The sequence below is a fragment of the Perissodus microlepis genome, chromosome 17 (genome assembly GCF_051167445.1).
Source record: "Perissodus microlepis isolate ML-2025 ecotype Zambia chromosome 17, ASM5116744v1, whole genome shotgun sequence".
Classification (NCBI taxonomy): Eukaryota; Metazoa; Chordata; class Actinopteri; order Cichliformes; family Cichlidae; genus Perissodus; species Perissodus microlepis.
The window spans coordinates 26,318,805-26,335,429 of record NC_140477.1 but is presented as its reverse complement, the minus strand read 5'-3'; the positions used below and the strand labels follow the sequence as shown (position 1 = coordinate 26,335,429).

The window sequence follows — 16,625 nt, the reverse complement described above, 5'->3', positions numbered from 1 at the left end:
AACTGGTGTTAGGGCACCCAAAACAGTTAACACAGCCAATAACATGGTAGATGCATAAAGTAGAATAGTATGATAGAATCTGACAAAACAAAATGGCTCGAAAAGGCAAAAATGTCTCAGAAAAGTTCAATAAAATAAAATAAATATAGGAAGTCTAAAAAGTAGCAATCTAAATCTAAATAGTATTCTAAGTGGGTTATGAAAGCTGTGACACACCTTTCCCTTAAAGAAAGAAGCTTGTTGATTTTTCTTTATTAGTTATTTGTTTATAAATAATGTAGTATAAATAATGTAGTATAAATAACCTGCAAGATAAAGATCAAGAAATGCAAGGCAAGCAGAGTTGAAAGTGCAATCGTATATGAGGCGTAGCATGGTAATATATATTTGCAAAATAAAATTATTTTCATATTTGGAACGTTGCTACGGATTTTATTTTGATAGTATCACCCGGAAGGGTTTTCATAACAACATTGTATGGCATCCGGAGGAGGTTGTCAATATATCTGTAGAATTTTTATCTGTTTAAATTGTTCTCATCACTAATTGTGACGGCCACTTTAATACTATTTAGTAGTATCTCAGATAATTTTTACTTTAGAGTAGTTATGCTTTTAGCTGGTTATCTGTTCCTAAGCTAACACTAGCTTGTTTGCTGACGTTATGTAGGAAATAGCTGTGGGGCAGCTGTCTCAGGGTCGCGGGAGCCCGAAACGCTTTGAAACGTCAAGGCAGGAGTCTTTGTGTTCACTGTGTTTGTGTTCCAGCAAACTGCAGGGCGTCGTAATTAACTTTTTTAGTCAGCCAAATTAAAAACATTCTTCTGTTTTCCCCCAAGCTGCACGTCTGGACGAGAAACTTTGTCTTATGTCCATGCAGGCTAAAACGGGCTAATACTTAAAGTTTGCTTTTCTTTAGTTTGAAATGCACATGTTTAACTGTCCAGGCGGCACCATGGCTGACGACCCACAGAGAAATTTTCGCTCTGCATACTACGAGAAAGTGGGTTTCAGAGGAGTGGAGGAGAAGAAGTCCCTGGAGATACTACTCAAAGACAATCCTCTGGGTGGGTAACGGAAATTATATCGTGCTAGCATAGGTAGCATAAGTGTAAAGTCTCTTGCTAGCTAAGCGTCCGCACTACCATGACAATAACAATATACCTGTAAGCCAATGCTATGCTATAATGTAATCTTACGAACACTTTATTAAAGACACCTGTTCAGCTACTCATTACCGCAAAGATCTCATCAGCCAATCACGTGATAGCAACTGAATGCATTTAGGCATGTAAACATAATCAAGATTACCTGCCGAAGTTCAAACTGAGTCTTGCAAAATGAAGAAAGGTGGTTTAAGTGATTTTTGAATGCGGCATGGTTGTTTGCATCATCTGATTTGTCATCATCGGAGTGGCACAGGTCACTCAGGGGTTTGCAGAGAAAATATGCACTGTGCAGCAGTTCTCTTGGTGAAAATGCCTTGTTGATGGCAGAAGTCAGAGGAGGATTGCCAGGCTGCTTGAGCTGATAGGGAGGCAATAGTAGCTTAAAGAACCACCCATTGGAACTAGTTATGCAGAAGTGCCGATATGAATGCACGGCATGTAAAACGTAGAAGCAGATTGGCTACAGCATTAGAAGGTGCCACTCCTGTCAATTGATAACAGAAAACGGAGACTCTAATCGTCATGGGCTGATTGGAATTGAACAGTAGAAAACATTGTCTGATCTGATAAGTCTTGATTTCTGCTGCAGAATTCAAATGGTAGACGGATGAATGGTTAAAATATGGTGCACATAACATGAAAGCATGCATCTTGCCATGTGTCAGTGGCTCAGGCTGGTGTTGATGGTGTGTAATGGCTTGAGATATATGTTCTTCGCACACTTTGGGTCCCTTACTAACAACTGAGGAACGTTTAAATGAAGGGCACCTTCTTGGTCATGTTGCAGGTTTCCAAGGAGGAAAAACATTCCAGTCTTAACATTTTCCTCTTTTACTGCCACAGATCTCAAACTTGAATGAATAACTGAGCAGGATTGTTTTCCCGAGTCATACACTGTAAAATGGAGTATATCTTTCTCCTTCTCCCTCTCCCTTATCTTTCCAGCTTGGCTTCTCGTGTCTTTTGTATAGTCTCGCTTATTCTCTAACCCTAAGAGAGTCTCCCAGACTTGTTCTCTAAAAACCTTACAGAAGAATTATGGATTTGGTCCCTTAACGAAACTGACAACTCCTGGGCCTGGGAGAGCCCGATTGTCCTGTGGAGACGTTTGCTGCCGGGTACTCGATGGTTGGTTGCATCATGTGTCTGACGACACTCTCGATGGAGGACATTGAACGACATCTACCAATTTGGAACCACAATAGCAGAGTTCTGGCTGATTGGAGCTGGCTCGGGCCTGGCTTATTGAAGAACAAGAAGCGGCTACAGCTGTTCAAAATCCCACAAGGCTGGTTGTAAAATTGGAAGCTGTTTGTTCCGCTAACCAAAACAACTACCATCTTTATCTCATGCGGCCCCCCCTGGCACCAGCTGGATGCTCAAGGCAAAAGCTGATGGAAATAAAAAAATTCTCCCTTAGATAACAAGACTGTGTTGTGACTGCCTCCCCCCTCATTCAAGACCACCTGTGTCGACCAAAGATTGCTGACTTTTGCCTAACTGAGTGAAGGGACACTTTCTCTTGGCTGAACACGGAACACACACACACGCACACATATGCATGTACACTGACACATTTTTCATGTTTTTTTGGTCTGGAAAAAGCCAGACCAAAAAAAAAAAAAAATGTATTTTTATATATATTTTTTTCAATTTCCCTTTTTTAAACTTCATACCTGAAGAGTTTTGCTCTCTTACAGATTTAGAAAAGCTAAGCACCTTCAGTCAGAGGTTCCCCCTTCCTTCCATGTACAGGATTCATGTGTGGAAGGTACTGCTGGGTAAGAATCACATGCGATCAGGTGTTCACCCTGTCACCCTCTTCAGTTGTGCAGATATGACTAGATGGGTAGAAACAAAAAATACGGGAGAGAATCACTTAGCTATTGTACTGCACTAGTCTTTAAAGATTTTTTTAAAAAACTATATTTAAAATATTCATTTTCAGTAATTGTGATTTGCAGTATAGACATATGCAGCCATGTGCAAGGCTAAGAGCTGCATGTAAACACATGTTTCGTTTACTTCGATTTCTCTTGTTTGGAACGTATTTATGCTAAATAGGTTAATCTGACCAATACAACTGAACACTGCACTCCTTTTTTAAAATTAACTCAGTTTTGTTAAATGTGTATGTATACATTTCTTAACTAGAAGTCATCTGTGCCTGCAGGCATCCTACCTCCACACAGTGACTCTCATGCTCTGGTTGGGGGCTACAGGAAGGAGCAGTATCAGGATATCCTGGAAGCTCTGGAAGTGATGAGATACATCAACTCCTCCACACCCTCCACCCATGTTTACTTGCGCATGTTCCAACTGGAGAGCCAGACCCTCCCACGATGCTCTGAGACTTCACCCCCGGTAAAATAAAGTATATCAGTCGATAATAAGCAAAAAGTATGGAAATTTGTGTTTTGTCACATATTTCTTTCTTGTAACAGTGAAGAAATAATTCTCACACTGTTCGAAAGCCTGTTGTTTCCCCTTAAATGGTGCCACATTTGTAAAGAAAATGCATTTGTGGGTTGAGCAGCAGAGTTCAAGATCAAACAAAAGATCATAGCAACAAAAAGTACATCAAGCAAGAATTCACAAGACAAAATAAGCAATTGAAATTATAATGTCATGCGTATAACATCTAAAAATTGGAAAATAAAAAAATGTGATGATATCAAACTACAGAAACAAAAGTCTGGATAGTGACTAAAACAACTGCCCAAGAACAGTCACAGGTATCACAGATGGTTTATTTAACTGTTTTTTTTTTTTGGGGGGGGGGTTTGGGTGTGTGGGGAGATGTTGACACGCGGAGTCTTGGTTTTGCAGTGAACGGGGCCAATCTACAGGGGTGGCATGGTGTGGTATGTGCCACCCTAAAATAATCTTTTGCCACCCTAGTTTTACTTATGACAATGCTGTTGATTAAAATAAGCTAGCGTTAACAATTTGAACTTAGCTACAGTTAACATTGAATATAAATTCTAAAACTGAATTTATTCCCTCTGGTAACTTTTTCCTACTAGGTTTTTATGGGGAGTTTTTTGTGTGTAATTTTTAGATCAGTTGTGTTAATACAGTATGTCAATGAAAAAATAGCTGTAAATTCAGACATGTGAGATTGAAAATAATGATACTAACCAAGGCATTGTCAATAGTATTACACACATTGTGTCACACACATTCCCTGAGTAGATACCCCTAAAACCTATGCCTATTTTTATCTTCTTCTCCTGTCCTTAAACAAACTGAATGTAAATCTACATGCTGCCAACGGAGAGATGCCAAACTGTGTTTCATTGTTCTTGTAACAGTGACAATAAAGATTCTGTTCTATTCAATGAAATTGTTGTTGTATAGCTGTTTGATCGTTAAGAAACAATGACCACATAAAAAGTACAGATTTTATTTTAAGTGGTTTTTTTTTCTTTTTCTTTTTGTTTCTTTTCTTTTTTTCTTCTTCACCAGGATGAAGAGAATGAAGACTTCCTCTCCATCAGCCGAGCCATGGAAGAGATTGTAGATGATCCTGTTGACTGCTACTGGCTCGTCAAGTGTTTTGTCAATCAGTACCATACAAAGTTTGGAGACTCAGTACCTCACCTTGTAAGTGTTTAATGTTTAGTTTTCATCATTTCACACACTGTACACCATGCCGAGATATGCCAAGTTTCCAGCTGCTAGCTCTTTGTGAAGCACCTTTTTGGGGCAAAAATACTATAAGCCTGTCAAACTGTTTGACATTGTTAATAGATTAACTAAAAGAACGGGAATAAATTGGCGTTAGTGCAGCTTTTAGATACGTTTTGTGATAAAGGTACATATGCAGACACTGCGTCGCTCACAGACACACCACAAGAAGATTGTTGAAAAATGACAAAGCAAAAACTATAACAACATAAGCCTCATTAAATGGTTACATGAAGGTGTTCAGTAGTCAAATGAAGTAACCCAGGCTTTAGCTATCTAAGTGAGCCCATAGTTTAAATTGGAAAAATATGAAGAGCTTTAATGCACAATGCAGGTGATACAATAAATCTAAATCCCTAATCCTGCTTCATAGTACAGGCCTCAGATGTTGACCAGAAAAAAGACAATGGTTAGAAAAATTTCTTCAGTTAAACTAAATCATTTTCTGGATAGTTTTGGTCACAGAAAGGATAAATTGCAGTAAGAATTGAGGACAAATGATAAGAACTAGGTGATGAAAGTGTGTTTATGTAATTTCTTTTCCTGTACGTCAGTTTTTAATGAGCAGTGTGAATAAAAGACTGCTCATCTTTGTGAAGTTTAATAATGTTGGAGATAATGCTGCACTGATAATGTTGTTATAAATAACCCTCGCAGCTGTGTGCATACAGACAGCTGTTCTGCTGAGTCTAATGAGTTTTTTTAAAGGCTGCTTACTTTCTATTTAAGGCGAACTGTCAAAGTAGAGCTGAGGCCCATGCACGTGTGCTCCGTTTCACACAGTTGAGGATTTTAAAACAGTGACAGCTGTACTTACATGCAGTGTTGGGGAGTAACAGAATACATGTAACGCCTTTACGTATTTAAAATACAAAATATGAGTAACTGTATTCCGTTACAGTTACCTTTTAAAAAGGTGGTATTCAGAATACAGTTGAAATAAAGGGATTACACGGCGGTCTTTTCCTGTTTCATATGTTAGGCTATATCCTCTCTATTTTTGGTAATTCCACGCTGGTGGAAACGCAAACAAAACACCCATTAAGAGGCTCTAATGCCTGTGTCTCAATCTCGTGGCTCACGTCATCTCTACTTGCAGCCCACATAATGACGTGAAGAAATATTGTTAAAAATTATTGTTCAAAAAATTATTCAATATGAAGGCAATAGACAGAGTGTTACAGGCATAGGCCTAAAGAATGTAGCCTCATGGGCAGTGTAGCCCAGTTGTAAGTAAGCTATTAAGAGTCGACTGTAGACTCGCCTCTCTCTGTCTCTCAATAGCAAAGTTGACCTAGACAACAAAGTAAAGCTAGTTTTCGGCTACGAGCCCGACACGAACCCGACGTATTAGCCAGAGGTCCCTTTACTACGGTTCGGAGCTGTGGACCTGTTTTATATCCGCGCGATTAGTTTTCTATACGAGATCGCTGCAAAAAGTGCAGCCTTACCTAATGTCCACCTACTGTTACTCATTTATATTAAGATTTAAACATCTAGTTGGTATTGGTATGGTGAGTAACCTTCAGTAATAGTAATAAATCACACAGCAATAGTACATTCATGTAGTTGTAAAAAGCATGATAATATATTAAGTAATCCAAAGTATTCAGAATACATTCCTCTCATTGAGTAACGTAATGGAATACGTTACAAAATACATTTTGGGGCATGTATTCTGTAATCATGTAATCTGTAGTGGAATACATACACCTTCCCAACACTGCTTATATGTTTATAAATTTGTGAATCTACATATTTTGATCTATTTTTGACAGAACGCTGAGACACTGAGTGAGAGTGTATCTTGGTGTAACTTCAATTTGTACAATCTGTATAATGCATAATGGTAAAGTTCTCATGATCCAACAATCTGGATCACAAAGATCTTAAAATAAAGACTTTGTTATTTTCCTCCCGGGGTAGCCAAAGAGCCTGGAGCATTATCTGAGTCAGGAGGAACCTCGACTGCTAAACCATCTGAAGAACAGCGGAGCCCTGCATCAGCTACCCTACAATCTCTGGTTCAGATGCTGCTTTGCTGGCTGCTTGCCTGAATCCAGTCTGCAAAGGTCAGTTAACTGTTCACTCCCGAAGCTGCTCATTTCACCATCTTTGGATTGAGCCAACAAAACAAGGATAGCTGCATTCTCATAAGCTAAAGGGCATTCTTGCATTTCTTTAGCATGAAGTCATGGCAGCATGGCAGAAAACTTTTATATAGGGTTCCACATTGTGTCTTACTCAGAAGGCTGGCGGCCATCTTTTCTTCATCAACCAAAGCCACAATTTACAAAGAATGGCATGGCTCAACAAGCCGTGTAGCAACAGCTGACTCTACCCAAATGTCCATCTACAGGAACTGTTGAGTTTGTCGATTTCAGTGTTAATGAATAAGCAAACATTGTCAGCATAAAGGTGCATGAAAGCGGCACTTTGTCCAGATTGTCTTAACTGTTTGTCAAAGCGCACAGTTACTGTGTCATAGAGGTCACCTGAAGGCCAATTCATGGTTTCCACATTCTCAAGGGTTTGTGGAGTGTAGCCCAAAATTTACTTCCAGCATAAAATGGATTTTTGTGTTGAGGACAGATTACACAGATTTTGGAGGTACTTTCTCATTTATATACAATTTATTTACAGACCCAGAGAATAATGAAACACATCGAACAAATTCCCAAATTCCATAGCTCTTGGCTCACCTTGGGAATAATCTCCACTATCCTACAGCCTTAATTAGTAAATGTGAAGTGACAGCCAGTCTTTTTAAAGCATGTGAAGTATTAAAAAAAAATTCTAGTAATTGTATTAAATTTATGTTTATCAAACTTTAACTTTAAGTGTGCTCTAGGACGTGCTGGGTGGTATGTTGTTAGATAATTGGGAATTTGGGGGGGGGGGACCGATGTAAATTCAAATTCAGGCTCTTTTATTGGTCTGATTGTGGTCTTCCCTTGTCTTTAGGGTGTGGGACAAGGTGATCAGTGGCTCGTGTAAGATCCTGGTATTTGTGGCCCTGGAGATCCTGCTCAGCTACAAAATTATTTTGATGGGCATCAACCGGCCAGAGGGCATGGTCAAATTCTTGTGCAATGTAAGTATAAGAGACAACTGTGTCTCACAGTATGGGTCCAACAATACCTGGATTCTGATAAACAATAAACAATCCAGCCTTGGTTTTTGAGTTAGTACAGTAAATCAGATGCAGATACAGCAGTTACAGTTGGCAGGATTTGTAGGCTTTTTTCTGATGATATAATTTTGGATGAAATAACATTAAGATAAAAAGAATGTACAGGCGATTAGTTGTTCCTAGTTAATATTGTGCTAGCCTAATTTGGCCTCAATTAACATGCCCAAAATCTGCAAATTCATTTTTGGATAATTAACCAACATGTTTTAAATACACAAGTGAATTTGATTGATGTGCACTAATACAATTTAGTTAGTTTTTTTTTTTTTTAATATCTTACTTTATAAAAATGCAGTTCTGCAAGTGTGTGTTGCTAACTTCCAGCTCTGTGATCCATTATTTCTGTAAAACAAAACAAAACAAACAAACAAGAAAACTGTCCACTGGAGTCAATGGAGATGATCGGACTCTTACCAATCGGGTGCTCTGATTCAACCCATTCAAGCAGACGTTGCAGGTTCTGGTTGTTACTGAATGACACTTAGAATGTATCGAATGAGTGAACACATTTTTTAATAAATCTGTGTTTCCTTGTGCTGTAGTTCAGATAGGTGAGAGACATCAACTGGTGCACTGCCAAAACACCTGCTGCAGTGTCAGAATGTAGATGTAAGACTAAACTGATAGCACTTGTTTGGGTCACTGGGTGTATTAAACTGAACGAGTCTCATGGTGAACTGGACGTCCTTGACCTAACAGGACAGATAGATGTACAGTTGGACCCCTACGTTGTAGCTTTTCAAGTCCAGACACATATTCTCTCCTAGCATGTTCTTTGTATGATCTTTCCCTTCAATCTCTCTTCCAGATACCGCAGGAGAACACAGATGCCATTGTCACTAAAGCCATTGATTTGTGGCATAAGTACTCCGGCACCCTGATCCATGCTATATAGCAACACTGAGCCAGACAAGGAAAATATCTGGAACCAGAAGTAATCTTCTTTCCTGAAATCCACCTGGACTCGCAATGCTTCACTAAGACACTGCGGCACTCGCCGTCCACGGGGCTTTGTCTCTGCATAACTGAACTGAACTGAAAACTCATCATGGCTGCTTTTGATAAACCAGGGGACCCTTTTCATACTGTTGATTTTCCAGGTTTCCCCTGCGACTCTGGCAAACCATTCTGGTGAAAGAGACTTGAGTTGGTGGTGGGTGGGGGGGGAAAAAACAGACGAGGCTGTAACTTATTATTTTTTTAATAAGTTTCTTTCTTTAAGAAACTGCATACATCATAGAAGACTCACAATAAATTAATACCCACATGCAGGTCTTTCTGCTTTACAAAAGAACATTTGAAAATCCTTTTAATTTATGTACATCCTCTTAGAATTCTGAGAAGAGTTTTCTCAAAACATTTTTTTAAACACGTACAAGCGACAGTAATATTACTGACTCTTGCATACGCACACACTCAGATACACAATCATAACCCACGCAGCTCGTTCTCACCAATAACATGGTAAAAACCTCCAATTTATGGACCCAATCTTAAGTGTAAACCATTAAAAAGGGAGAGAAAAAAAGGCAAATCGTAAGGTGGCAGGATTGACACGTTTCGTACCAAAAAGGCTCATGTCAGACAATAAAAGGTGAAATGCAAACACAGTCCTTCTTGTAATTCAGCAGAGAGCTCAGTAACGTTTTACTGTGTCTACAGATAATATTCTGTATCAAATAAACAAGGTTATTTGGCAACTTTGAAATCCCTGTAAACACGCCTGTAGGCACAGCGACACAGTGGGTTACTGAACTCTCGATACTCGTCACTCCAGAATTCTCCATTCAAGGTCACGGCTTTCACAACAGGTCAAGTTGCTTTGGTTTAAAATGGGAATCTGAAGTTTGAAAAGTGTTTGAACACTCGAACGCAGCCCACAATTAGATTGATGTAAAAGAGAGAAACTGACATTATTGCTCAGTGGATTGATGTGAAAGTGTTTGGAGACAGGAATTTCCTTTTGTTGTAGAGAGCACTCTTGGACTTTGATTAGAATTTTAGGGCAATTTGGCTTAAGCTTCAGCTGCCTGCAATAGTACACTTGTGGAATGTTTTCATGCCTCTGGCAAAGAGAAATGATTACTGAGATGTCATACGTGGAGTAAAATCAAGCTAACACAAGCATACTCAAAGGAAAAATTCTGCCCGATGAGAATATGGTACAGGCATGAAAACAGTGAGAGTGAAATAAAGACCCTGTGTTTCATCTTTTACCGTCCCCATCCTGTAAAATTGGCACAGATTCTGTGTTGGACCTCCAGGAGCCTTGTTTAAAAAAAAAAAAAAAAGTGCTGCAAAGTAAAGATATCACCACCTCTTCATCATAAAAAAAATACAATTAAAAGCTTTTGAATATCAAGAAGTCACCAAAATCTCCACAGAGGGGAGACAGTCATAGATCCGTCCATCTCAGTGTTTTTCTCCTGTTTCCTGTAATGGCTCAAACTCGTGTGATGAAGCCAACCTATCAGTTCGAAGTTGATGTTGGAAATCTGTAGCAGTCTGAACACTTGAGACTTCTAAGGGATTTTAAAAACATGGCTGAGGTCTCTGAGCCGACTTACGGCCTGTGAAACCTGTAGGAAGAAACCAGGAAGAGAAAATGAGCATGTTTGAAGAAATGTTCTTTATTCTGACACAATGAAATGATCTAAAAGGAGACAAAGCAGTCAGGACATCCTCATCTGACCTCCAGCATCAACAAGGCCTTTTCTTCCAGAGCACTGCTGCTCACTGGATATTTTCGCTTTCTCAGACCATTCTGTGTAAACTACAGAGATGATTGTGCAGGAAAATCCCTGAAAATCTGAACTACTCATAGCAGCCTGTCTGGCACCAACCATTTAAAGTTACTTAAACTACTTCATTCATGAGCCTGGAAGTTCAATCTTCAACGTCCTTTGTCCAACGTATCCACTATCCCTCCTATGAAGATGTCAAAACCATCTCAGCTGCAGAGTAATTTGTCGATATCCTGCTAGGTAGACTAAAATTCAAAGCTAGGTTCTACCCCTAGGTGCAGATAACTAGAAAAGCATTTATACAAAGGGCCGAAGGAAGACTCAAGGGATTTGGCTGATCGTACCCCGGGTTCAGATCGTAAGCGACGAGACTCAATCGGGATGTTTGATGGCTATGACAGCTGCAGCGAGGAGTCCACCAGCAGCGCTGGGTCAGATGACAGTGAGGATGAGGTGGCACCCTCCATCCCTGCCAGTCCGCCCATCAAGAACGTTGGACAAGTCCACACCTACCCTGATGGAAAGGCTGGAATGGCTTTTTACTCCGAAACCATGAGTTTGTACAGTGTCCCCTGTTCTAGGGAGTTATTCTTCAAATTTGTAAGAAGCTAGCATCTTGGCAAGACTCCAGGCCAAACCAGCAACAAAAAAGGCCAACATGGTGAAGGCCCCTGTCAACTTTTTCAAGCATGGCCCAATGGGAAGCCTTGCCTCCAATTTTGTCTCCAAGAAACTCAGCTTGAGCTTTCCCTCTGATATGCTCGCTTCTAATCCTGTCCAGTCTGGCCACTCCCAAAGAAAACCTCAACATATTTAACTCTGACACCTCCAACTCAGCCTCCTGTCTTTTTGTCAGCGCCACCATCTCCAAACCACACATCATAGCAGATCTCACAGTGTGTAAGAGCACAGCTCCCCCTCTTTTCTGCCATTGCTCTCGAAAACTGAGAGTAGGGAGACAAAAGAAGAAGCCAAAAAACCCAAATGACGAATTAGAATTTTTCACTGAGCAAATATTTGACAGGATACCCTGAAAGGAAAACCTTTACTTCCTTCCACTCAGCCTATATTTTTAATGGGAACACCAGATTTTAGCACCTGTGACTTCAGCATGATTCTACCAGTATGTTAACACCTCTGCTGGTTTACTTGCAAAGTAGGAGATATTGCATTTGCGTCAAAAAAACAACAACTAGGAAAGTAATTTGAAGATTTCACACTTGGCTGCTCATAATTATGGGCTTAACAATCTGGAGGCAGCGCAGCATGGTACAGCTACAGCTGACAACGTGATGCTTTAGCTGATAAAGGCTGAGGCAGCTATAAAAGTGTAATCAGACTTCTTAAAACTACTGCTGTCCATAGCAGAACTCCACCATGACCTTTACTTTGGCACCTTCCCCAACACACATCATTTAACAAAAAAGCAAAACAAAGAGTGCTTTGCTGTTTCGTAAGGCAGCTCATTAGCTGTTCTGTGCAACTTTTCCATACCTGGTCAAATGACGGCTCGACTCATGCACCTCCATCTCTGTGCTTTTAAACTCATTTAGTTCCTTTCTAATGGCAGCCTGAACAAAGAAACACACACTTAGATAAAGCACACTAGTACAGATTACTTGAATCCAGTCTTTGTGAGAAATGAACCTTATCTGTAGCTGTTAGCCGAGTCCACGGCTTGTCTGCTCTCCTGTCGTAGTCCTGAGCCTCGGCGACCTCCACGTAGTCACTGAAGCGGATGAGGATCTTCGCCTCTCTCAGCTCCTCGACTGTGGGTCTCTGGCTGAGCTGAAAGGTGGATGAACAGATGGGTGCTGTCCAATCAGCATTAAGTAACTTGTGCTCCTCAGTACAGTTAACTTTGTCTTTTGTACAGTTTTGTACAATTTTATAAAAAACTTTCCCTTTTTTTAATACCAGACCTTACATTCTTACGAACCAGGAGGGTAAGTGGCAGCCAGGTGCTGCTAATCAGATGCACCCGATTAATTAATTATCAGTAAGTGTAAGGATGTCTACAAAAGCAGAAGTTTTCGTAGTTTGCTGGTCTGGACTTTCAGGTGTGTACAAACAAGGACAAAATGATTAGCCCCAACTTACAGATTTCAATTTTTTGATGTTCTTTAACTTCATAATTCTTAAAACACATAAAATCATTAAAACTGCGGGTTGCTGTCCAATTTACACACAGTATAAAAACTTCAGCCAACTTGGGAAAGCATCATGCATCAAAAGAAATCAGTTTACACGAGAAAAAAATGTTTATGCTTACTAAGGAGCAGATAGACATACAAAGTTATCACAGTGTCAAGAACTGGAGTGAGAAATTTACTGAAATTGAAAGCCACACAGCACATAGCAAGCCTGGCAGAGGTAGGAAGTGAACGACTTTAAAGACTCTGGAAAGAAAACTAGTGAGAGATCTGCCTGATCCTCAGAACAACTGCCAACAAGTGACCGACTTAGCCAAGTGAGGAACTGTTGATACTTCAGTGCGTCTGGAACTGGGAGTCTAGTCAAGGAATCATGAGGAAAGAAGGATATATGAAGATTTTCAAAGAAAACCTCAAACAGCAGCAAAACTGGATCTGCACCAGTGCTTTGTTTTCCAACACAACAACAACCCAAAATACATGTCACTCCTGTGAAGATCTACCTCCAGAAGACTGAAATAAAAATTACTGACTGGCCTGCACAAAGCCCTGACTTGAATCTCATTGAAAATCTGTGTGGTAAACTGAAGACCAACAAATCTGGAGGAGCTTGAGAGATTCACCAAAGAAGAATGACCTGGGATTGCTCAGAAGATGTGTGAGACTTGTTGAAAACTACAACTCAGTTCAATTTTATTTATATTCACCAAATCACAACAAATGTTGCTTCAAGGTGCTCTACATTGTCGAGGAAAGACCCTACAAGAATACAAAGAAAACAGAAAACCCCAACAATCATGCGGCCCCCTGTAAGCAAGTGCCTTGGCTACAGTGGGAAGGAAAAACTCCCTTTTAAGAGGAAGAAATCTCCAGCAGAAACAGGCTAAGGGAGGGAGTGGCCATCTGCCACAGCAGGTTGTGGTCAGGAGAGAAAGACATGACAAAGATGATTAAATGATTAAACACAGAGTGGTGTATAACCACGTAGTGAGTGAATGACTGTAGGCTGTTTTTAAAAGGATACACAGCTGATTGTTAGCATCAGCTAATAACTTTCAAATTCAAATTCACCCCCAGCTCAGATGGTGAAATACTTAGATACATTGTCAAAAACCCTAGAGCTACATCTCAGACTCTACAGGCCTCAATTAGCATGATAATGCTAATTATGCTAAAATGCTAAATGCTAAAATGTATGTCAGAAGAAAAAACCTGAACAAGTATGGCTTGTTTGGAAGGGTTGCTGGGAGAAAACCTCTCCTCTCTTTAAAAGAACTTGTGGAACAATGTAAGTAGAGATGTTTGGAGAAAAGCAAACACATATCAGTACACACCAACAGACCAGGACTTCAGTCCATGGAGGTCACACTAAAACAAACCCACAGATTTATGTGCTCGATAATCAGAATGACTGTTGCTGTATGGTGGATCATCAGATATACTCTAATTTGACGTTTACTGTGTCAGGTGTTCTTTATTATTCAGTAACAGAGTTGTGAGATGTGACTGCGATGGAGATGATCTAAGACACACACAAAAACTACTTCTCAAAGGGTTGCAGTCTGAAGAGCGGTAGGTTAGTCTCCAAGGCAACCATGTTCATATTTCTAGTTGGGGTTATGAACCATCTCAGCACTGATTGATCAAAGACACGCTGTCCACATCTTCTTTGCCTTTACCTTTCTCGACAGATGCCTCTTGATCTCCCTCTTCTCCTCCTGCTCCTCCAGATCATTTCGAGCTGCAGGAAACCGCACAGAAAGCACACACACTCACACACAAATCATTTTTATCTGTAGTTTTTTTTCTCCTTTTCCTTCATGTTATGCAAAGTGACTTACGTTTCAGAATGTTCCTCTGTTCTAGCTCCTCTGCTGTCGGCCTTTGACTCAACCGTCTGAATAAAGGGAAGGAAAGCATCTATTTTAGGAAGGCTATTTTTATATGATTTTAATGTTTATCCGTGCAAGCTTTCAGATCATGCTTATTGCTCTCGACATATGCAAAAAGAGATTTTACTCTTGTGGACAGAAGAGCTGGCTGTGCACGGGAAGTCTTTTTTTTCTTATGAAGCAGTATTTTGTGAATTTATTGAGTAGGTACTGACTCAGAGGCACTGGAATAGCAGGATGACAGATAGTGACTGAGAACAGGAGGATAAGAAGCAGAAAAGTTGCCAAAAACCCTCCAAAAAAAACAAAACAAAAAAAAGAGGTGGACAGTGCAGAGAGGCTCAAAACATCAGCCAGAGGAAGATAAAGATAAAGATGATTCCTCCAGAACAATACCAACTAATGTTAAGATGTGGAGTTCATTAAGTAATACAAGCAGTTGCACACTACAAGTTGTCCTAATATTGTAAAAACCTATTAAGTGGGACCAAAGAGCACAATGAATATGTAGGGTAATGGCCCCGGCCATATATTACAGCGAGTGGTTATATAAGATGGATATTTACTGCAGTAATGATGTAGCTAAGTACTGTGTGTGTGCTTTAGATTTTAGATAAATTTCAGTACATTTCATATATAAAATATGGACTTGCCACTATGATATCAGACAATATTAGAGTAGAATTTTGCAACAGCATGGATTGCGATAGAAATATAACCAAGATGAACTCCTTTCTGCGACTGAAATTAGCTACACGGGCTGTAAACATGGTTAGTTTTGCTAGCGAGGCAACCTCTGGTCATGAAGGAAAAATGCTTGTTCCCAACTGGTTGGTGGAGGTTGATGTCAGTCACTGAGAAAATTACTTCTAACACAGACATACAGACCAATCAGTGAGCCCCTGGCCACCACCTGTCATTAGAGGAAAATGTGTAGTCCCCAGCCGGCTGGCAAAAGCCTCTTTATGATTACTTTGGTCACCAGCATATTGCTGCAGTCATAGTTTGAATGGAAGTGACGGACTTGTCTACAAAGACTGACAAGCTGCTCTTTGAGCCGTAGTGGAGCTGTGAAAACACAAACTGGAAATGAAAACTGGTAAAATAGGATTGTTTTCAGCTACAAGCTAAAGCGTTCTAAAAAATTTACAGGGCTCCTCTTGGCAAAGCAAAGTGTTTGGCACAACCTGATTCTGCTAGCTAAAGCTGTTGTACAGGACAGGGTAAAAAACAAGAAGAACTACAGGCAACCCTGGATATTTCCTAGCTACCAAAGTAATCACTCAGTTTTCTCACAGGTTTTTGCAACCGGAATAAACAGGAAGCACTACTAACGACTCAGGGAATACTCGCATTTCCCAAAAAACGGTGGTTGTGTGATGTGATATGATGGACAACTCTTGAGCAGTGGGCGTTTTTATTAGAAACCTCATTAAAAGTTTGGCACTTTAAAATAGGACTGTATGTGACCTCAAGTGGCCATTCATGGAACTGTAGCCTTTAGCATTTCTGCACTGGCTTAAGTTGCCACTTGGCACAGTAAGAATGATTCAAATGTTGTGTGATGATTTTGACAACATTTTGTTTCTGTACACATCTAATGTAGCCTGCACTCACCTTTACAGTCACGACACTATTCTCTTTTTTCCGTTTTATTTCGTTTTACACCCCCTGCTCTTCACCTTTAATCTTTCCCTCTCTGCTTTGCGTCATCCCTTCTTCTATCATCTGCTCCTTGCAGCAGCCAGGTCGCCTCTATCACACCTCGCATGGGTTGAAACACTT

At 40.1% G+C, this 16,625-nt stretch overlaps 2 protein-coding genes across 5 annotated transcripts in view; one reads left to right on the top strand and one right to left on the bottom strand.

Moving 5' to 3' along the window:
• The first annotated feature begins 441 nt into the window (after window positions 1-441).
• On the top strand, window positions 442-10,265 carry tbc1d7 (TBC1 domain family, member 7). 2 transcript variants are annotated; one of them, XM_084910787.1, is made up of 8 exons: window positions 442-493; window positions 947-1,066; window positions 2,869-2,949; window positions 3,342-3,532; window positions 4,637-4,774; window positions 6,785-6,930; window positions 7,823-7,952; window positions 8,860-10,265. In XM_084910787.1, the coding sequence occupies exons 1-8, from the start codon at window positions 478-480 to the stop codon at window positions 8,944-8,946; spliced, it is 909 nt and encodes a 302-aa protein (XP_084766913.1). In that variant the 5' UTR covers window positions 442-477; the 3' UTR covers window positions 8,947-10,265. The 2 variants fall into 2 exon arrangements, with proteins under 2 accessions (XP_084766913.1, XP_084766912.1); XM_084910786.1 differs by having other exon boundaries at window positions 456-1,066.
• Window positions 9,235-16,625, bottom strand: part of phactr1 (phosphatase and actin regulator 1) — a 44,487-nt gene continuing 37,096 nt past the window's right edge. For all 3 annotated transcript variants that reach the window (XM_084910785.1, XM_084910784.1, XM_084910783.1), the window contains exons 9-13: window positions 14,790-14,845; window positions 14,628-14,689; window positions 12,443-12,583; window positions 12,290-12,366; window positions 9,235-10,630 (exon numbers count right to left, since the gene is read on the bottom strand). In XM_084910785.1, the coding sequence (XP_084766911.1) occupies window positions 10,615-10,630; window positions 12,290-12,366; window positions 12,443-12,583; window positions 14,628-14,689; window positions 14,790-14,845 (352 nt within the window). In that variant the 3' untranslated portion in view covers window positions 9,235-10,614. The remainder of the gene's footprint in view (window positions 10,631-12,289; window positions 12,367-12,442; window positions 12,584-14,627; window positions 14,690-14,789; window positions 14,846-16,625) is intronic.